The 22,924-nt window shown below is 34.4% G+C and overlaps 4 protein-coding genes across 5 annotated transcripts; 1 reads left to right on the top strand and 3 right to left on the bottom strand.

The window, feature by feature from the left end:
• The first annotated feature begins 109 nt into the window (after positions 1-109).
• Positions 110-11,368, top strand: LOC130673489 (dynein axonemal heavy chain 7-like). The gene has a single exon (XM_057478511.1). The coding sequence runs from the start codon at positions 213-215 to the stop codon at positions 11,226-11,228; it is 11,016 nt and encodes a 3,671-aa protein (XP_057334494.1). The 5' UTR covers positions 110-212; the 3' UTR covers positions 11,229-11,368.
• Positions 11,369-13,403: 2,035 nt separating this feature from the next.
• Positions 13,404-15,953, bottom strand: LOC130674843 (kelch domain-containing protein 10 homolog). The gene is made up of 3 exons (XM_057480274.1): positions 15,199-15,953; positions 13,861-14,202; positions 13,404-13,770 (listed from the first exon to the last, which is right to left on the bottom strand). Exons 1-3 carry the CDS (start codon positions 15,835-15,837, stop codon positions 13,603-13,605), a joined length of 1,149 nt encoding a protein of 382 aa, XP_057336257.1. The 5' UTR covers positions 15,838-15,953; the 3' UTR covers positions 13,404-13,602.
• A 518-nt stretch (positions 15,954-16,471) lies between these two features.
• LOC130671691 (kelch domain-containing protein 10 homolog) lies at positions 16,472-22,492 on the bottom strand. Of its 2 annotated transcripts, XM_057475746.1 has the most exons (6): positions 22,393-22,492; positions 21,547-22,313; positions 21,138-21,476; positions 18,598-20,254; positions 17,643-17,984; positions 16,472-17,576 (listed from the first exon to the last, which is right to left on the bottom strand). In XM_057475746.1, exons 2-4 carry the CDS (start codon positions 22,243-22,245, stop codon positions 20,087-20,089), a joined length of 1,206 nt encoding a protein of 401 aa, XP_057331729.1. In that variant the 5' UTR covers positions 22,246-22,313; positions 22,393-22,492; the 3' UTR covers positions 16,472-17,576; positions 17,643-17,984; positions 18,598-20,086. The 2 variants fall into 2 exon arrangements, with proteins under 2 accessions (XP_057331729.1, XP_057331739.1); XM_057475756.1 differs by having other exon boundaries at positions 17,683-17,984; positions 21,547-22,443.
• On the bottom strand, positions 17,409-19,233 carry LOC130673479 (kelch domain-containing protein 10 homolog). The gene is made up of 3 exons (XM_057478502.1): positions 18,598-19,233; positions 17,643-17,984; positions 17,409-17,576 (listed from the first exon to the last, which is right to left on the bottom strand). The coding sequence occupies exons 1-3, from the start codon at positions 19,231-19,233 to the stop codon at positions 17,409-17,411; spliced, it is 1,146 nt and encodes a 381-aa protein (XP_057334485.1).
• Positions 22,493-22,924: the final 432 nt, after the last annotated feature.

The following is a 22,924-nucleotide window of genomic DNA, read 5'->3' as shown; positions in this document are numbered from 1 at the left end:
CAGAAGTTGCCACCAATGAATACCAAAGCGCAGACAATTCCAGAAAATTATCGTTTAAAAAAAACCGCGAATCTCTTATGAAAAATTATTTTTTATCTCACAGTTTAATAAAATTTGTTATCGTAACCGCGCGCTCATCATTACTTCCTACTATTGTAAATCTAGCTGACTATCGAAGCCTCGGTTTGTTGGAAATATCAGATTTCAGTGACATGGTCGCGAAAAATATAAGAAGCGGATCACTAAAAATAAAACACGAGTACTACAAAGAAGTGATAAAATCGGTATCGAATCCAAAAATGTTGAAAAATATTTCCGCTAAGAAAATTCCTCAGTTTATGAGCTGCATTACTAATTTATTTGTCCAGCAAATTTTGTACACAGTCATGCAAACAATCGAACACATCATAAAGACAATCAAAGATACTCGCAGTTGTCCGCAGATAAATTTCCAACTCGTTTGTAGAAATGGCCGTCTGTTGATTGACCCGTCGATCGAAGAAGTCGCCAGAATTTACCATCAAATTATCACAGACATCGAAAATATCGCCCGAAATTTGTTGCCATTCAACTGCAGCGTAAATTCAAATCCTGAAGAAAATTACATTGATGTCAAAGTTCCCGATTGGTTTATAAAAAAATCTCACGACCATTTGAGTCTCGTAATAATTGATCTCTTTGAGCCGCTGAGCAAATTCTTCAAAAAAGTTAACGACGAATTTAATTTCGTTTGTGCTGGAGAAACAAGAGCGAATATAATTAAATTGGTATCGCAGGACAATGATTTCAATTTTTACTGCGACAAAGTACGAGTTTTCAATGAATACTTGCAGAAAGCAAACGCGATGAACTCGTACGTTCATTATGAAATCGGGCGATTGAGTCAATTAAAGGCTAAAGAAACTTTGAAAGAGATAATTTCAGAAATAAATGGCATTTTGGTAAATAAACTGGTCTCGTATCATTGGCAATTCAATGCGTCTATTTGTCAGGAGTTTGAAATTTTGGAAAGCAAAGCTCTCGATGTCCCAAACAATACAAAAGCACTTTTTGAACTGACAGAGAATATGGGCATGGCTTCAAAAATTACCGTTGAAAAATTGGAAGATAAAATCTTTGAATCCGTAGAAATGCTGAGTGCGCTTTTGCAAATCACGAGCTTGAGGGAAGAACACATTGAGCTGAATAAGAAAACTATAAACTGGTTGTCATTAATAGAGTCAATTTTCAATCAAAGCAATACATTGTGCGAAGCAATGAAGAGCGAGTTAGAAGACGAGCTGCAAAAAACAATAAATTCGTTGAATATCGAAGTCGATAGTATTCTTCCTGAGTTCGTTATTCTTGACGACATGGATGACGCAAAACGCGTCCATGAATACATCGAATATTTGGAAATTCTTGTGATAAAAATTCGCGACATAGATGAGAAAATATCGTCAATAAATAATGAAGAAAAACTGTTCAAATTTCCCGAAACTGCTTTTCCAAAAGTTGACGAAATGAAAGATATTATTTTGCCATTCTATTCTTTGATTCGGATGATACATCAGTGGAGAAGACACAATTCTGTATGGATCGACGGACCTTTTGAGTACATAAATGCGGAAGAAGTTAGCAGTATAACGTTTTATTATTTAGACCAATTTACGGAGTTGAATAGATCAATGAAGACGAAAATAAAACAAGACATGACTTCTAATAAACCGTTCAGATTTTCGGGTGTCATTGACGATCCGGATCCAATGCAACAGCCAGCGCCGCTCAAATTGTGCTTCCAAGCATTGGAACACGTAAAAGAATTCAAACAATATGTCCCTTTAGTAAATTGTATGTGCAATCCTGCTTTGGCTCGAAGGCACTGGGCCGAAATGTCGTCAATTTACGGCGAAGACTTTACCCCAAATGCTGGAACAACTTTACGAAAAATAATCGCACTAGATTTGATGAAAGATATTGATAAGTACCAGGTGATTAGTATCAGCGCGAATAAAGAGCTGTCACTGCAAAAGCAATTGGAAATGATGACTTGCGAATGGGATGGGATCAGTTTTGTAATAGAAAGTGACGCTAGTAATAAATTGATTTTTGTTAACTATCAGGAAATTCAGATACGACTTGAGGAACATTTGGTGATGATCCAAGAGATGAAGGGTTCGTATTTTGTAAAACCGATTGCAGAAGCAGTTGTGGATTTTTATCAGTCATTGATGCGTGTTCGGGATGTCATTCAAAAGTGGAATGAACTTCAGGACGAATGTTTTATTCTGTCACCTATTTTTGCTAATGAGTCGGCCACCAAACTGTTGAAGGCAGACTTGTACTTTGAAGTTGGTGAGACATTGAACACGATCAGAGACAGTATTTTGGACAGACCCACTTTCAAAAATATTGGAAAGTCTACGAAGTATTATGAGGAGTTGATAGTAGCTTCGGAAAAAATTGAAATTATTAACGAAGCGATTTCGAGGCATTTGGATAACGTGAGATTAATTTTCCCGCGGTTTTTCTTTTTGTCCAATAATGAAATAGTAAAGATACTATTTAACAAAAGTCATTTTGAAAGAATCAAATTATTGATGCAGAAATGTTTTCAAGGGATAAAAGATGTTAAAGTAAACAGAAGTAACGAAATCGTGTCAATTTTAAGTGATCATAGAGAAGAGTTACTTTTGAAAGAAAGAATTTCCTGCATCCCAAAAGAGTCTAGTTCCGAAAACTGGCTACAGTCTGTTGAATCAAAAATAACAGATTCAGTACGGCAAGAAATTGTCAATAATTTATTTCCTATCGACATGATGGCTCTCACGAAATTGAAGTCACCTGCGATGATTACTGAGTGTCTCGCAAAATTATTTTGGACTTCAAATATTCAAGAATGCTTCCTCGACTTCACTCCCACAAAATTGCATAAAATTTTTGATGACCAAAATATTTTGATCGCAAGTACAATTGCAGATTTGAAAAACCTCGCAAACAGAAGGCAAAGATTAATACTAATGTCTCTTATCACAATTTTCTGTAACCAAAAAGAAATAGTCCAGCAACTGATCGACACCAAGACAATCAAAGAAACGGATTTCTATTGGATCGTTCAAATGAGATTCTACTGGCAAGAAAATATCAAAGTCCATATGGTGAACGCATCAAAAAATTACGGGTATGAATTTTGTACTACTGACTATCCGTCTCTTATCAATACTCCCCTAACTGACAGATGCTACCGCACTATTTTCGAAGCAGATCGTCACCACTTTTTCGGTGCACTCGTCGGCTCCGCCGCAACGGGAAAAGTCCAGACGATAAAAAGTTTATCACGAGCTCTAGCAACGCAGTTTCAGTTGATAAACTGCACAAAGGAACTCACTTTTGATAGGCTCTACAAAATATTTAAAGGATTGATTGCATGCGGGGCGTGGGTTTGCTTCAAAGACATAAATGCCGCGGCGTTATCGATCTTATCACCAGCATTAGATCAAATGTATTCGATTTCTCGAATGATATCTTCTGAAGTTGGATCCGTTTATTTTGAAGGCACCCATTTGCCTTTACGCCCCGGCGGATTTATAGCGATCACCATAAATCCAGGGCAGTGTCCATCATACAATAATTTACCCGACAATTTAAAAGTTATCTTTCGGACTGTAGCATTTACTCGATCAGATATTGATAAAGTGTGTGAAATAAATCTGTTTGCTGCTGGATTTGAAGATCCAAAAAATCTGGTCACTAAAATCCAGCAGATTTTGAAACTTTGCACGGATCAACTGTCACCTGGTAGACGATATAATTTCGGTTATCGAGCGGTAAATGCAATTATAAAGACAGCTGTTGGTTTGAAATTTGAATTCCCAGAAGAAAGTGAAGATTTTTTGATACTTAGATCATTGATAGATGTCACTTTACCCATGTTATTAGAAAAAGACATCACCATTTTCCAAAAATTTCTTCAAGACATTTTTCCTACTTCACTACCACCGCCAAATTACGGCCCTTTGATGAAAGCTCTTGACCAAGTTGCCCAAACAGAAGCTCTTCATGTCCACGAAATATTTCAGCTCAAGATAATCCAAATTTTCGAAATGATGTACATGAGACATGCCTTCGTAGTCGTCGGTGAATCTCTCGGCGGAAAGACGACAATTCTACGTGCATTAGCAAAATGTTTGGCGCTTTTGAAGATTGAAAAACACGAAATTGGAGTCGATGTGGTTGTCAATTCAATAAACCAGAATTCTATGACTCTGGACAATCTTTTTGGACATTTGGATGATAAGACTATGAAGTGGAACGATGGAGTCTGTACTTCATTGCTTCGTGAGTACGTAAAGGATGAAGAGTTGGTAAGAAAATGGTTGATATTCGACGGACCGGTTAATTCTGCGTGGATGGAAAATTTGAGTACTCTTTTGGATGACAACAAAATTCTCTTACTTCCTTCAGGAGAAAAGATTCAGTTGACTAGATCGATTTCTGTTATTTTTGAAACCGATAATCTAGAACAAGCATCTCCGGCTGTTTTATCACGATGTGGAATAATTTACGTGGAACCTCAGTCAGTTGGCTGGAAACCTCACGCAACTTCGTGGCTTCTAAGCCAAAAATTTCCAGCCAATCATAGCTCATTTTTTATGACCCTGCTCAACTGGTCTCTGGACGCATTTCTGGATTTCGCTTACCAGACATGCAAATTTACAATCAACGTCAGTAGAATCCACGTCATACACTCGACATTAAAATTAGTGGGCATGTATCTGAAAGACGCTATCGAAAACTCAGAAGAAACAGAAAAAGATCATTTTGGAATCTGGTCTCAAGTTGCTTTGATTCTCGCGATAGTTTGGAGCGTCGGAAGCTGCTTGTCTTCAGACTCTCAACGAGCTTTCAATGAATTCTGCTTATCGATGTGGACTAATAATGACTTGTATCCCCGTCCTGAGGAAATAAAACAGTTCGAAATTTCATTGCCCATCGAAGGGATGATTCAAGACAACACCTACATATTCAAAGGCACTGGGCTCTGGAAAACTTGGAGCGATATTTTGAAAACTGAAAACGTCAATATAGAAACCTGTGGCTTTGGATTTACGGTCGTTCCAACAGTAGACATAATCAAGCATATAAATATTTTCAAAAATCACATCAAGCATCGGATACCTTTTGTCATAAGTGGCGACCAATCGACTGGGAAAACATCATGCATTAAATTACTACTGAAAAATAAATTATCCAACACAGAATATCTAACAAATGCTTTCAATTTCCCATCAACAATAACAGCTCAAGCTGCTCAGCGAATTTTTCTGCTCAAAATTAATAAAATTAAAGAAGGGCATTACGCACCGCCGAAAAACAAATTCTGCATTAATTTCGTTGATGATTTGAACATAATCGTTGGAGAAAATTATCCAGGACACTCTCTGCTGGATTTGATCAGACAGTACATCGATCACGGCTACTGGTACAGCTTAGAAAAACCTGATAAAGTATTTGTCGACAGAGTCATATTTTTGTGTGCACTGACGCTGAGACATGAACGTCAAAATTTGTGTTCGAGGTTTTTGAGACACTTTAATTTATACACAATGCGTTCTCCAACCAAAGAAAATATTTTTCGAGTGTTCACTAACACTCTGCTGTTCAATTTTAAAAAGAATCAATTTTCCGCGGACGTTATTGGGAGCGTTAATGGTATGATTAATGCGACTATTTATGTCTACAATCATTTAATGCAACGTAAATTGGTACCCTCTGATCTAGTGCATCAATTTAATCTCCGAGATATCTCGAAGGTAGTCAGTGGATGCAGTCTCATTCATAAAGAATCTGCAGAAACTAAAATAACTTTAATTAGATTGTGGGTTCATGAGTCCCTTAGGGTTTTTGGAGATCGCATTACTAATACAGAAGACAGCGATTGGTTGTTTTTGAAGATCAAGGAAGCAGTGAAAGATAATTTCAAAGACACTTTCGAGTCAGTTTTTGACCATTTGCCAAAGCAAAATGATCGATTGACTCGTAAGAGTTTCAAAAGTCTTATTTTTGTTAACTTTATGGACGCAGACAAAGAGCCTTCGAGCCGTCGGTATGAAGAAATAACATCCAAAGATGCATTGAAAAATAAAGTCGCTTACTATCTGAATGAATTCAATCAGAAGTTTGATAAAAAGCTGGACATTTTAATTTTATCCGATGTATTGGAACATTTGGTAAGAGTTTGCCGCGTTTTGGCGATACCCGGCGGCCATTTATTGATGCTTTGCACCGGCGGTTCTGGAAGAAAATCTCTAACTCAATTGGCAGCCTTCATAGAGAAGCAGAATTTCCATGAACTCACCGTGAATCCTTATTACAGTTTAAGTAAATGGAGAAATGATTTGAAGAAGGTTCTGAAGACTTCCGGAGGCTGTGGAAAAGACTCTACATATTTTGTAGTCGGTAGATTTGTTCAGGATAAATACCTAGAAGACATCAGCAGTCTGATGAGTACCGGAGAGATTCCAGATTTGATTTCTGCTGAGGAGAGACAGAGTATCATCGAGATTGCTCGACTGCCCGCCCAAAAAGGCGATCGGAATCTTGAGATCGCGACTACAGAAGTCATGGACTATTTTTTCAATCAATGCCGTGAAAAATTGCACTTCATTTTGTACTACAACATGTCCGATAAGAATTTACGTCAGCAACTAAAGTCATTTCCAAATTTATTAAACTGCTGCTTCGTCGACTGTTTCATGCCTTGGCCTCTCGACGCGTTCGTTCAACTCGGCCATGCGTTCATCGAGGATCTAAAGATCGACAGTAGTGTCAAAGAAAATATAATTACTGCCAGTAAATATTTGTATGACGAGTCTAAACAGATCAGCGTTAAATACCGAAATGAATTGGGTCGATCGACTCACGTAAGTCCTTCGGCGTTTATACATATGATGAAGCTCTTTGCGAAGCTTATGGCCAAAAAACAGCAAGAATTGATGGAGTCCAAGGATCGTTATCTAGGTGGTTTGAAGAAGTTACAGTTAGCAGCTCAGGAAGTGACTCAAATGAAAGCCAACTTGACGGTGTTGCGGCCACAACTCGAATGGTCAGCTCGACAAACTGAAGAAACGATGCTGGAAATTGAAACGGAAAATGTGAGCGTGGAAAATGCCACCATCCAAGTCACGCGAGATGAAGAAATAGCTAACAAAGCCGCTAAAGTAGCAGCTACATTGAAATCGGAGTGTGAAGCTGAACTGGCAGTGGCCATTCCCATCCTCGAAGACGCGATCGCTGCTCTTAATACTTTGAAACCGACTGATATAACTTTGGTAAAGGCTATGAAGAATCCACCAGATACTGTGAAGCTCGTGATGGCTGCTGTTTGCGTGATGTTAGGAGTCCCAGCCGAACGAGTAATCGATCCTATCACTGGTAGAAAGTCTATGGATTTCTGGGGACCCAGCAAACGAGTTCTAGGCGACATGAATTTTCTACAGAATTTGAAAGACTATGAGAAAGACAACATACCGCCGGCTCTGATGCAAGTTGTCAAAAAAACTTACATGACTGACAAAAGTTTCATGCCGCATATTGTGGCGAAAGCGTCCAGTGCTGCTGAAGGACTTTGCAAGTGGGTACGCGCGATGGTGTCTTACGATGAGGTTGCTAAGGTAGTGGCGCCGAAAAAAGAGAAATTAGCTACTGCTGAACGAGAGTGCAATGAAGCCCAGGAATTTTTGAAAAAGAAGCAGAAAACTTTGGCGGCTTTGAACGACAAATTGACGGCACTCAATGACAGCCTGCGAGCGACTTTGGCGAAAAAGTTGGAGCTGGAAAACGAGGTTGAACTTTGCGAGCAGAAGCTCAGGAAGGCGGAAGCTCTGATCAGAAGTCTTGGAGGTGAAAAAAACAAGTGGATGGCGGCGGCTGATTGTCTCAAGATGTACTACGATAATTTATCCGGAGACTTGCTTTTGATGACTGGTATCATCGCTTATCTTGCCCCCTATCATCCAGCTTACCGTGATAACAATTTACGGGCGTGGAAGATTTACATTGAAAATTTGAAAATTTCATGCTCAAGTGAATTTAATTTTATTAAGGTTGCGGAATCTGAAATTACTGTCAGCAATTGGCATTTCTACGGTCTGCCGAAAAATCGCTTTCCCGTGGAAAATGCCGTGATTGCAAAAAAATCTTTGCAGCCATGTCTGTTCATCGACCCACAAAATCAAGCAAATTTTTGGATCAGAGAAATGGAAAAAGAAAATAAAATAAAAATTCTTAAATTAGTCAGCGCAGATTTTTTGATCGAAATTCAAAAAAGCATTGAATTGGGTCAGCCAGTGCTTTTAGAAAACATCGAAGAAGACTTCATAGCTTCTCTCGAGTGTATTTTATCACAAAACATATACAAAATAAACGATCAACTGCATCAAGAAATAAATAATGAAGTGATTAATTACAATTCAAACTTCCGGCTCTACCTGACAACGAGGCTTCACAATCCAAACTTTGATCCCTATGTCTTCCGAAAAACAACCGTGATTAATTTTCTGTTACCCGACGATGCTCTTCAGGAAAGTCTTCTAGATATCGTAATCTCGCGAGAACGACCAGAGCTTCAAGAAAAATTCAATCTTTTGTTGATACAAAGTGCCTCTAACAAAAAAGTTCTCAAAGAAGAAGAAGAAAATATTTTGACAACTCTTTCTACTTCTACAGTTAATATTCTAGAAGATGAAGCAGCTATTCAAGTTCTAGACTCTTCTAAAAATTTATCTGTTCAAATTCGGGAAAAAGAAGAAGCCGTTTTGGCGGCAAAAAATGAAATCGACAGTTTTCGCACAAATTATTACCAATTCACGTACTACTGCGCGACATTATACAACACATTGTCAGCTCTGCCGAACTTGAACTGTATGTACAAATTTTCTCTCAGTTGGTTCACACAATTGTTCATAAAATCAATTGCCAATTCAAACAGAAGCGTTGATCTTAAAAAACGAATCGAATATTTGAAGACATCTTTCACGAAAACTCTTCACTCTAGTGTTCTAAGCGCGCTTTTTGAAAAACATAAACTGGTTTATTCTTTTTTACTTTATTTGAAAATTCTGGAAGACAGCCAACGAATTTCGAAAGAAGAATTTGAATTTTTTATATCAACTCCAGTGAATGTTGACGATTTTCAGGATAAGAAAATGTTTTCCTTACCCGAAAAATCTTGGGAAGAAATAATAAAATTATCTAAGACTCTAGAGGTTTTCAAAAATCTCCCAGTAAGTATTCAAGACAATCAGTCATCTTGGAAAGCATTTTTTGACGAGAGAAATCCTGAAAATAGTTTGCTTCCATTTCCTTGGGAAGATCAATGCACGGAATTCCAAAAATTGATTATTTTTAAAATTATACGGCCAGATAGAACAGTAATCAAAATATCAAAATTGATTTCTTCAGTAGGAAAAGGAGTTTTGGTGACGCAATCATCGATAAATTTATATCAATCATACTTAGAATCCAGTTATTTCATTCCTCTGATATTTATTTTGCCCTCTTACTTGGAACCTATGAAATTAATAAAAGAATTTGGAACCAAATCCGGATACTCGACGAAACTGACTACAGTTTCTCTAGGCGCGAATCAAGAAAGTCGAGTTCAAAAATTGATATCCGAAGCGCAGAGAAACGGGGGCTGGATATTTTTACAAAACTGTCATCTAGCGATAGATTGGATGCCGCAGTTGGAAAAAATACGCGAAAAATTGGACACAACGAATACCGATCTTGAGTTCCGGCTTTGGTTATCGAGTTTCCCCACTGATCGATTCCCAATCGATATTCTCCAGGATGCTGTTAAAATAACTTACGACGCGCCAGTAAATTTGAAACAAACTTTGATCAATTCTTACAATTCCGATCCATTGAACACGAATTTTTTTAACGGATGTCCTGGAAAAGACAAAATTTTTTCAAAATTAATCTATTCATTCTCGTTCTTCCACGCCGCGGTACGAGAGCGAAATTATTTTGGACTGCAGGGTTGGAATGTAAATTACGATTTTTGTCACTGCGATTTATCGATTTCTGTTAAACAATTGCAGACATTTTTGAACGACAATGACTATGTACCTTTCGAAGCACTGAAGTATATTGTGTGCGATTGTAATTACGGGGGTAAAATTTTGGATGATTTTGACAAAAAATATTTGATTACGATATTTGATGACTTTTGTAATGATAAGATTGTAAATGAAGTTAATTACTCATTTTTTACGGACTACATTATACCGAATCGCTGCGAATATCAGGATTTTGTTAAGCATATAAATAAATTAAAAAATTACACGCCCGCGGAAGTTTTTGGCGTTGACGTAAACGCGGAAATTAGAAGAGACACTTTTATTGTTAATGATTTTTTTGGTTGTATTTTACAACTAAACGAACAAGTCGATAATGAAACTTCGCAGGATGACGTAATTGAAAAAATTCGAGAAAAAATCCCTGCGTTGCTGGATATTGTGCTAGCGCGGGAAAAAAACTGGGATTTAGAATTTTTGAACGCCGTTTTTATAGAAGAAATTGTAATTTACAATAAAACAATTAACTGTATAAACAAATCGTTATTAATTAACGAAGATTATTCAAAATTAATTAACAATCTTGTTCCCTGTTCGTGGTTTTATTTGGGGAATAGTAAAAATCACAGAAAATCGTTGCCGCAATTCATTAAAAATCTTAACAGACGTTTTGAATTTTTCAAAAAAACGATAGAAGGAAACTGTAGGGAACTTTGGCTCGGCGCGTTTGAATTTCCCAAGAGATTAATTTCTGCGGCAGGATGTATGTTCGCAAGAAAATTAAAAATACCCGCTGGTGATTTAGATTTCGGATTCGAAATTTTGACTTCGCAAGACTCGATTGCGCAGGATGATAAATTTTTGGATTTTTGTAGCTTATATTTATCGGGCGCGCGCTGGGATCAAGTTAACAAGAAATTAGTTGATAGTAATCCGAAACAATCACTATATTGCATTGATGTTATTCGGTGGACACCGAAAATTAGGGAAGAAAAATTATTGGATGGTTCGTATGCATGTCCACTTTATAAGTCGACTAGTGAACGCGATTTGATTGATCAGGATGGTAATTTATCTAATAATATCATGGATGTAAATTTATCAAGTGATTTATCGAGTATCCATTGGATTAAAAATGGAACTGCTATTTTTTGCTTGATAGAATAGAAGTCTTACATTCTGCAAATTACAAACTAATGATTTTGGTGGTAAAAATGAATAGGTAGGCGTTGATACGTGACTTTGAAAATGAAAGAGAACACGTCTACGCTAGACAGTTTATTGAACAGAACTAACTTAATAATTACAGTAGGAATATAATATATGAATGTAATGTATGATGTGTACTATATTGTGTGTGTATGATAGGTGTAAATATCCCTAGCAGATCCGAATTACGGTAAATTACAGCAATTTACCGTAATTCGGATCTGCTAGGGATTTGAATAATATCCAGCACTACACAATACCAAATCTTAAAGACACGGTACCGAAGTGTCAAGTAAAGACAGTTGTTTACAGTCAAATATCCGATTATCAACAGACATTCCAGTGAAATGCTTCACATTACAGTAAAATACAGCAAATTTACCGCAATTAGATGGTGAAATACTGCAATTTTACAAAACTTCTACGGTAAAGTACTGCACTGTTACCACAACTTTACGGCGAAAATGCGGCCTTTTTACCGTAAACTATCGTACTTTCACCGCAACATTGCCGCAAATTTACCGCAGCTTCACCGCAAATTTGCCGTAAATTTGCGGCATTTCGCCGTAAATTACGGCATTTTACCGTAATTTGCCGTAGATTACCGTAATTTGCGGTAATTTTGCTAGGCACCGTAAATTACGGCAAATTACGGTAAATCATTGTATTTACCGTAATTCGGATCCGCTAGGGATAAATGTGTACGAATGTATGTGTGTAAGAGTAAATATATAAGTGTCAATGTTGTACTATGTCCAACAGATTTTGATTACCAGGCTGCTGAGTAGGGTGGGCTGAAAATCCGCTTTTTGAATTTTCATTGTTAATACCAAAAAAATTTTTCTTTGTACAAAAAAAAAAATTTTTCGGAAAACAAAAAAAATTGTAGGTCGATATCTTAGGCTCGCCAAATCCCGCTAAAGTTAGAAGTTTAAAATTTTTTTTCCAACAAATTTTGATCGGAAATTTAATTCTCTACAAAAAAGGTCCTATAATAAAATTACGTAAAGTTGATAGTTACTGAGATAATTGCAATTTTGTTCTAAAAAATATAATTTTTCAAAATATTATCACTTTTTCAGGGTAAAGTATGAATTTTATCAGATAAATTTCATGGAAAATCAAATTTCTTACAAAATTGGCCTTGTGGTAAAAACTTGAAATTTATAGTTAATCAGAATTATGGCAGTTTTATGTTTAGATAGTCAGTTTCTCGTTATTTGGTGGCTTTCACCAACAATCGCTATTATATTTGTAACTATCAACTTTGAATAAATTTTTATTAAGTCTGTTTTGTTGAAAATTGAATTTCCTATGAAATTTTTATGATATAATTTATTTTTTACCCTGAAAAAGTAATATCTTGAAAAATTTCATTTTTTTGAGCAAAATTGCAATTATTTCAGTAACTATTAACTTTACGTAATTTTATTATAGGACCTTTTTTGTAGAGAATTAAATTTCCGATCAAAACGTATTGGAAAAAAAATTTTAAACAACTTCTAACTTTAGCGGGATTTGGCGAGCTTGATATCGACCTAAAATTTTTTTTTGTTTTCCGAAAAATTTTTTTTTTGTACAAAGAAAAATATTTTTGGTATTAATAATGAAAATTTTTCAAAAGCGGATTTTCGGCCCACCCTACTGCTGAGGGGTCTCTCCGACCCCTGTTGCTTCCTGCTGTAAAAATTATAATTGTTTTGGAGGTTTTTTAAGGAGCCAACGGGTCTCCAAACATACGTCCAGAGCCTAAGATCTCCATTGGCTGACTGGCTGGTCTGTATTTTCATCAACAGTGCAATGAAATATAAAAATTAAATGTCGCACTCAGGTTACTCTGGTGATCATCACGTGGCCCGAGTCTCATGCATCGTAATGAGTTTCGTCTTGGGCTGCGATGAAGTTCGTGGAATCTGCTGGATAAAATTTTTCCAACGGAATGACCAGATAATTGTAAAAATATGAAATCAGCGGGAACGTCACAGAAAAAAGTAATAATTTGAATGTCAAATAGATTGAATAAATTTTTTAAATTGTTATATTAAGTGAAGATTTAAAATTTTTCTACACTTATATAAAAATGTAAAACTGAAAATGTATAAAATAATCATAACTGATTAATTTTAAAATACTTTTGTACAATTGCTTTAAATAAAAATTATTTTTAAAAATAATTACGAGTATTATTATTATTATTATTATTATTATTATTATTATTATTATTATTATTATTATTATTATTATTATTATTATTATTATTATTATTATTATTATTATTATTATTATTATTATTATTATTATTATTATTATTATTTTTATTATGATAATTAATTTACTGGCATCTGGACTTAACGAAATTAACGGGTAGTCCAAGTTCAAATAATTCTTCATCTGTCTTAGTATTCAAGTCTCTGTAATAATAATTAACAGCATCCCAACATATGTCTGCGAGTTTCGGTATCCTCAGCCAAGAAGAGTAAAGATTATTAACTTCAATCAACTGTAAAAAACCACATTCATAATTAACTAAATAAGTAATCAATTCAATAACTCATAAAAAACAGTCAGTAGTTAGTAAATAAAATATTACTCTGTCATTTGTGTTTTTAATCCGTCCACCAAAGACATACATTTTCCCAGTGAGTGATACCAGCGCATCATGTTCGCAAATAGCTTGCGGAAGAGTGGATCCCAGTTTATTCAAACATGTCCACTGAAGTGTACGGAGATTCAGTCGCCAAATGTCATTATAAATCGTATGGTTCATATTTCCTCCAGATATAATTACACTCACTTCCTTGGTTTCGGGATCAACGTACAATGAATTACCGAAATTGGTCCTGATATCTGGAAAAGGTTTGTCATTATCTGGGTCTCCGGTGGTTGATAAAATGTACCAGCGATTTTGCTCAATGTCGTAGGCCTGGATTGTCTGGAAATTTAAATAAATTAGTAAAGTACTTTTGTAAAATTATTTATCTTGGCAGTTATACAGAAGGGGCTGCAGATTTTTCAGTTCCGTGTACTTAAATTTCCAGTATCTATAAAATTTTTCCACGGGTTCAATTGATTTTTTTCGGCTGCCGGAGACGAAGTTCCTCGGAAAATTTTAATCATTCGTGTTCCGTAAATATTTAAAATGTTATTCTAATTAGAAATATAAAATCCGGAAATTCGGCTGTACTGCCGAGCCTCAAGTTTTTGTGGTTGGCTTAGAAATCCATACAGAGAAAAATCAGAAAATTATGTCGCAGTGTACACAGAAAAAAAATCATTTTTTGGCATTTGAATTGAAAAGAAAAATTTTCTTGTACCAGGAAAAAATTTTTGAGGCGAGAAATTATTTTTTTCTGTGTACGGCTGCCTGACTTTAAAATTTCAATGATAAAATTCAAATTAGAATATTTGATACTTAGTGTATAAATTTATAAATCACTTATATGTAAGCAAAATCTAATCAAGCAAAAATATCTTCAATCCGCCGACATATGGGGCAGCAGTACCAAATAATGACCGAGCTCCAGTTAACGACCAGACACTTAAAGTCTTTAAAAATTAAGAAATTTCGAATTTAATTCATGAAAAATATGAAATTGAGGTAAAAGACCCAGTGCCTGATCAGTGAACTAGTACTCGATCACTCCATATATTTGTATATTTATATTTAGTAAATATATATATAAAAATACATGAGTGATCAGGTACTGGGTCTCCTACCTCGTTATAAATTCTTCATGAATTAAATTCAGCAATTCCTTAATTTTTATTGACATTTAAGTGTCTGGTCCTCAATTGGAGCTCGGTAAATATTTGCTACTGTTACCACAATAAAAAATCTTTAAATTTCCGCTTATCAAAACCAGGCAGCCCGCTTCTATATAATTGCCTGTAATTTAAATTTATCAAGTGAAAAAAAATAAAGTGATACCTTAAGCTCCCGGATTCTCTCTTCGTACAATTTTACAAACAAAACGTAAATCTTTTTCCCATCATAGGCCAGCTCGACATCTTCATAGTACCCAGGAAAGTCATTGCCGTTTTCGGGACACAGCTTCTCCCATATCCCGGTCTCCGGATCAATTCTGTAGACACTTAAATTATGATTATTGCCAATAGTATATAAATATGAGCCGTGATTTACAAAATTATGAATGATCGAGCGTTCAGGTATCGGTCCTTTGGCTTTTATTTTAACCACTCGATTTTCGTCCTTGAGATGATGGGTGTACAGGTAACCCTTTGACTGGTTCTCGTTCCAAGTAGCGACGATTAATTTGTCAGACTTGAATGTCATGCCAAGAATTATTTCGCTGTTTGTCGGCAAGTACCGTTGCTCTGGCAGACATGACCACACTCCGGTGGACAAATTGTACTTCCAGATTTCTTTTATTATTCGCGGGTTGTCGTAGTCCGTGATTGTGAATCTGTTTACTATGTACTTATAACCACTAAATGAGTAGAGATATTTCTCGTCGGTGAATATCGTCGGGAAGGTTCTAGGAGAAGGTTTAGCTGCACTAGATGGATTTGAGCATTCAGTCAAAACAAAGGGCTTGAAAACGTACATTATATTTCTAAAAATCTATATAATTGTCGGATATATTTTTCACTATTTACTTTCTTGTACCAACACTTGTCTGCACGTGGATCATATGATGATAACACACATGAAGTTAGTCGAGTATCTGCAGGGTGGGATTTTTAATTTGAATGTTTTTTCAAAATATTTAATGAGTGAAATGTAGCAGACATAAGACAATTTTTAAATTGTGATACTGAAGTTAGCCGCCGTCTAATAATCTTCTGATTTTTTTTTAAACGGTAAAATCTAAAACAAAAAATATTTGAAAAAATTGCACCTGTAGTTTTTTCAATTTTCTATGTGTGCATTTTTTTATTTTTTGCTTTTTGTAATTTGTTTGTTGAAAAAAGAAATCCAAAAATTTTAAATTGTCTGTTAACTTCAGGATCATTTTGAATTACAATTTAAAAAATTAGACAATTAAATTGATATGATAAAAAAAATGCATGGACTGATTTTAGAATTTTCTACAAGCCCATTTTTTTGTTTAAAAAATTTTATTTTAAAATTTTAAAAATTTTCTGATGTCCGCCAACTTTACTGTCATAATTATTAAACTTTTTTTACTAAAAAACTTTTTATTGTTCACTATAATTATGTTTATATATAAACAGACATATATTAGTAATAAATATTTTATTAAAATCCATAAAAATAAATATATATATATTTTTTTTTAGTCTATTTTACAAAACAGTTGGATTTTTACTGGGGGTGTTTTCGAAATTATACTGAAGTTAGTCGACGTTTGATAGGTTTTGGTTTTTTTTTAAGACGATGAATTTAAAAAAAAAATATTTGGAAAAAATGCGCCTGTAGTTTTTTAAATTTTCTACATGTGCATATTTTTATTTTTATTTTTTTTTATAGTTGATCTGTTGAAAAAAAAATTCAAAAATTGTTAATCGTCTGCTAACTCCAGGATCATTCGAATCGAATAATTAAATAAAATCGAACCATGGAAAATTTTTGAATTACGTCAATTTTCATGATACTGAATTTGGCCGTCTACTAATTTTTGAATTTTTAAAAAACGACAAATTATAAAAAAAAATATTTCAAATAATTGCACTTATAGATTTTTAAATTTTCTACACGCGCATTTTTTAGCTTTTTTTTTTTCATAATTAATTAGTAGAAAAAATAATTCAAAAATTGTAAATTGTCTGCCATTTTCGGGATCATCAATTTTCGACTTTTCTGCAAATTTTCGAATTATTTGTAACTTTTCTAATCGTGAAAATTTTAATCAACTTTCAAAATTCAATTTTCATTTAATAGAGACGTCAGTTACTTTTTCTAAAGTAAATAAAAATAATTTGTATCAAATTTATTTACCTCTGGTAAAAATTTGAATTGTGAGAAAAAATATTCCAATTTTAAATCATTGCAGAAAAAAAATTTGAAATTATTCTTAAACTTTTGTATTCGTAAATTTAAAAATAATTTGAATTATTCGATTCGGATTTTTATCAAATAGTTCGAATCGATACGAATAAAGTTCGTAATTTCGAACTATCCGCACACCCCTAGTTTTTATATACAAAATAATAAATTCACTGGCATCTAGACTTCACAAATTTAATAGGCAATCCGAGTTCAAACAATTCTTCGTCAGTTTTTGAATTTAAATCTCTGTAATAAAAATTAACAGCTTCCCAGCAGATGTCCGCGAGTTTTGGTATCCGCAACCAAGTGGAGTAAAGATTATTTACTTCACTTAACTAAAAAAAACGTATACATTTTATTAATACAATTGATATAGAATGATAGAATAAAGTATCAATTACTCTGTTATTTTTTTTCTTGGTCCTTCCACCGAAAACGTACATCTTGCCATCAAGGGAAGTGGTCGCGTCGTGCTCGCAAATAGCTTGGGGTAGAATGGACCCAAATTTATTCAGACAAGTCCACTGCAGAGTAGATAAACTCAGCCGCCAAATGTCATTATAAATTCTCTTGTCCATCGTTCCTCCAGAAATAACAATATTTGTGTCTCTCCTTTCCAGATCTACGATATGAGCGATTCCAAAATTAATCCTGATATCAGGAAAGAGTTTCTCATTATCAGGATCTCCAGTGGTGTCCAAAATATACCAGCGATTCTGTTCAATGTCATAGGCCTGTATTGTCTGAAAATTTTAATTAATTAATTACTTTGGTAAAATTATTTATTTTAAACCCTATTTAAAAAATCTATATGGGAATCCAGCCTAGATTCTTATCTGGGTCCCAATAGCATATGGGGATTTTCATAGCATAGATTTACATACCCTATCCAAAAATTCCCATAGAATCCACTCAACTGCGACAAAAACCGCATAGAAACCAATACGGTCTATAGGATTCTATGCGGTTTTTGTCGCAGTTGAGTGGATTCTATGGGAGTTTTTAGATAGGGTACCCATATCAATAGACAGACATAGAAATCCAGATATCCCGGATTCTATAAGAACACAGATTCCTGTATAAACTTCTCAGTAAGAAATCCATGCATCCAAATTTCTATGTCAAGTTTCTACATGAAAATCCAGGTACCCGCAGTTTCCTGTGGATTTCCCATATGAGAATCTAGATACCCAGTTTCCTACATGGATTCTTATATAAATCCATAGACTCCTGTATTAATTTCTATGGATTCTTACATAAATCCATACTTTCCTCTATGGATTCCTATGGTTTCCATGCAATCCCACATGGATTTTTTGACAGAGAATTAATTGAGTACAGAATATAAACTGATACCTTGAGTTCGCGGATTTTTTCCCCTCGTATTTTTACAAATATCACATAAATTTTGATGCCATCATAAGCCAGCTCGATGTCATCATAATACCCAGGGAAGTCATCGCCATTTTCCGGAGACAACTTTTCCCATATCCCAGTCTCCGGGTCTATCCTGAAGACTCCCAACCCACGATCATTCCCGATGGTGTACAAATAAGACCCGTGGCTTATAAAATTATGGGAGAAGAATCGCTTGGGCAGTGGGCCCTTGGTGGTCATTTTTTCTACCTCGTGTTCGTTTTTTAAATTGTGAGTGTACAGGTAACCTTTTGACTGGCACTTGTTCCAAGAAATTACGATAAGTCTGTCTGATTTGAATGTCATGCCGAGAATTATTTCGTTGTTGCTGGGCAAAAATCGCTGCTCTGGTAAGCAGCTCCATTTCCTTGTTGCCAAATTGTATTTCCAAATTTCTTTAATTATTCTCGCGTCGTCATAATCAGTGGCGGTGTATCTATTTAACGTATACTTGTACCCGCTGAATGAGTACAGATATTTTTCATTGCAAAATATCGTCGGAAATGTTCTGGGTGTCGGTTTAGTTTCACTTGGACTGTCGCATTCCGTTAACACAAACGGTTTGAAGGCATACATTTTATTTTACTATTTATATTTGTTATTAATATATTTTTATATATATATATGCATATAAATATATTTATTTTGACACTTTAATCCTGGCCCATATTGATCACAATAAATAAACGTGAAGTTCGCTGATTATTAAAACGGCGGGGTTTTAAAATTCAAAATTCGCGCCATTTGTTTTTGAATATTATTTATAAAAAAATGGTATTTCTGCATACAGTAGAGTTAATTAAAGGTCATTAATAAGTTTATTAATAAAAATAGACGACAATAATTACGAATTATCGTACAAAATTTTATTAATTATTTACCAAGTAATTAATAAATTTAAATTTAATATTAATTGTAACTGAGTCTCTAAGATAATGTTATATATTTGCCCATATTGTAATTATACTTAAATATATCATAAACAAAAAAACCATAACTTAATTTTTGATTACTAATTTGTACAAACCCGATAGCGAAACTATTGTATGAGCACAGATCTATAAATATTAAATCTATTGATTTAATTATTTAAACTTAAGTATTGATAAATATAGCACTTGATTTATCAATAAAATATTTACATCGTTATAAAAAAAACTTTCTTACAGTACTTGCAAAAATATGTACTCTTGTACTTACAGATCTATTATTATTTATATGATCCTGAAGTTAGCAGACAGTTGATAATTTTCGAATTTTTGTTTCAACGACTTAATTTAAAAAAAAAAATAAATATAAAAATATGCACATGTAGAAAATTTAATAAACTATAGGTGCAATTTTTTGAAATTTCTTGTTGTTTCAAATTTATTGTTTTTAAGGAAATCCAAAAATTATTAGACGTCGGCTAACTTCAGTATCGTATTATTTATTCTATTTTGGATTTTACAAATTTTGGAGGCAAACCCATTTTTTTAAATTCTTCGTCTGATTTAGTGCTCAGGTCGCGGTAGTAATAAATTACAGCTTCCCAGCAGATGTCTGTCAGTCTTGGGATCCTCAGCCAGGTTGAGTAGAGAGCATCGACTCTAGTGAACTGAAAAATAAAAAAAACGCATTGCTGTAAATATACACGGTAACAAAATTTGGGGAGTGATCACTCCCCTTTTACTCCGTATGCGGAGCGATTTTTTTAAAACTCCGTGACTTCGAGTAATGAAGTGAATGTGGATTTAAATAAAATCTGTAATCACTATGACCCTGAAGTTAGCAGACAATTAGTAATTTTCGGATTTTTTTTTAACAAATCAATTAAAAAAAAAAAAAACTAAAAACTAAAAATATGCACATGTAGAAAATTAAAAAACTACAGGTGCAATTTTTTTAAATATATTTTTTTTTGTAATTTATTGTTTAAAAAAAAATCCAAAAATTATTAGACGTCGGCTAACTTCAGTATCTTGTAATTCACTTGCGATTTTTCGCAGTGTACTTTGTAAAAAAATTTGCGAAGTGAACGTGGATTAAGTCTGGAGTCAATGCGAAATGGATGACTGTCTATTTATTTTATCTATTCAGAGTAAAAATTGCACGTATAGTTCATCGAATTTTCTACATGTGCATTTTTTTAGAAATATTTTTTTTTATTATTTATCTATTAAAAAAATTTATTTGAATTTCAAATGTCTGCTAACTTTACTGTCATAGTGAAATTTACTCCAAAGGAGAGTTTATTTCAATATTGAAACTCCGAATTGGAGTAAATGCGGAGTTAAATAAAATCAAGTTCACTCCAAAATCACTCTGATGAGAAGACAAACTCCCAATTTACTCCATATGCGGAGTCATTTTTTTTCAAACTCTGAAACTCTGAGTGACAGAGGGAATTTTGATTTAAATAAAATCCGTAATTACTCCGAATTCACTCCCGATTTTTCACAGTATATATTTTATTAATGACAATATAAAAATAAATGAACCTTATCATCTTGAGTTCCAGTTATCCCACCAAACACGTACAGTTTACCACTATCAGTAATAGTCGCCGCGTGATCAGTAATCGGTATTGGAAGAACAGATCCAAATTTATTCAAACATGTCCACTGGAGCGTGTGCAAATTAAGCCGCCAAACATCATCATAGTATTTAGTATCCGCTACACCTCCAGTGAGAATTACATTGACCTCTGCACTATCCGGGTCCGTATACTGGCACAAATTAAATCCAGTCCTAAATTCCGGGTAATTTTTCCCATCATCATCTCCAACGGTCTCAATATCCTCCCACTGTCTCTTCTCCAAATCAAAAGCCACCGTTTTCTGCAAATAAAATCACGTAAAATTATAAAACAATCTTTCAATTAATTAACTAAATCAATAAAATAAAAACCTTGATAGGTTTCCTGTGATCTTGCCGCCAGTCGTCAACTATGAAAACAAAAATCTTTCCATCAAACGCAGTATTGAATTCGCCGAACGGCAGAACTTCAGTAAAACTGTTCAAACATTGACGGTCGATTCTCGTCCAGCTTCCGGTTCCATAGTCCAGTTTGAAGACGTTGATTCCATACTCCCCGTAGGCGACAGTGTAAAAATAATTATCGTGACTGATAAGATTGAAGCAGAACAATCTACTAGGCCACTCTTGGGTCAGTTTGATTTTGACGTCCTTGGTACTGTCAACTAAGTCATAAACGTAGACATTGTTCTCGTTGTTTACCCCCTGCGTGGTCGCGACCATCGTCGACTCGTTCAGTCCTACTCCGATAATGTTCTCCTCATCACTGGGATAACTTCTGTCAGGAAGACATCTCCAAGTCTCTGTGGCCAGGTTTAATTCCCACATGTCCTGGAGATACTTTACTGTGTACTCGGTGCTGAAAGATTCTTCGTCACTCAGGTCACCGTCAGAATCATCAAAGCCATCACCCGAGTCTTTTTCTTTGTCGTCGTTCTCGACCCGCGTCGTGCCGCAGTACAGATACAAATACTTGTCATTGTTAACAATATTTGGCCATCTTCTTGCTGATGGTTTTATCCTGCCCTGGTAATTTACTTCAGTCAAAACAAAGGGTTTGAATACGTACATGTTGATGGTATTTAGTTTTTTAAAATCAATATTACTTTTTAAATTAGTAAGTAATTTATTTTTTGAATCTGTTGAGACAAAAGTTATTGTAGTGAGTAATTTAACTTGTTTTTAATGTTTTTTTATGAAAATAAGTGTGAAATTAACCTAGTAGGTTTATTTTTATTTAGCTTTCAGTCTCACGTGGTCAGTGTTTACAAATATATGTCAAGATACGGCGCCATCTGCTCGGAATTAAATCCGTAAAATTTTACCGCGCATTTGAGCGAGTGCTTATTAAATAGATCCCGATGTATTGATGATCCAGATCCCAAATATTCAGGTTTCCATTGAAGAAATTCCCGATGATACAGATTTACTTTATTACTTACGACGAATTCTATAGAAATTATATAAAAAGTCTATCAAAAATCATGATGTCATGCCCGTGTAAAAAAAATTTTCGTTCATAATAAATTTAGATGACTTTCATCATGAATTTACTCAAACTTTTCGTCTAGTAAATCAGTATCAATTATAAAATTAATTTAATATGTCTTTGAATTGGACTTGGGATGACTTCGATAGAAACTTGCCTGAGTTTTTACTGAATTGATTAATTTGTCAAATCTATCAATTCGTAAATTACTTATAAACTTTTTCTATCAAGTACTTGATTTACGTAAATCAGTTTCGATTG

Source organism: Microplitis mediator, chromosome 1 (assembly GCF_029852145.1).
Source record: "Microplitis mediator isolate UGA2020A chromosome 1, iyMicMedi2.1, whole genome shotgun sequence".
NCBI lineage: Eukaryota > Metazoa > Arthropoda > Insecta > Hymenoptera > Braconidae > Microplitis > Microplitis mediator.
Note: the sequence above shows the minus strand (reverse complement) of the source record. Positions and strands in the feature narration are given on the sequence as shown.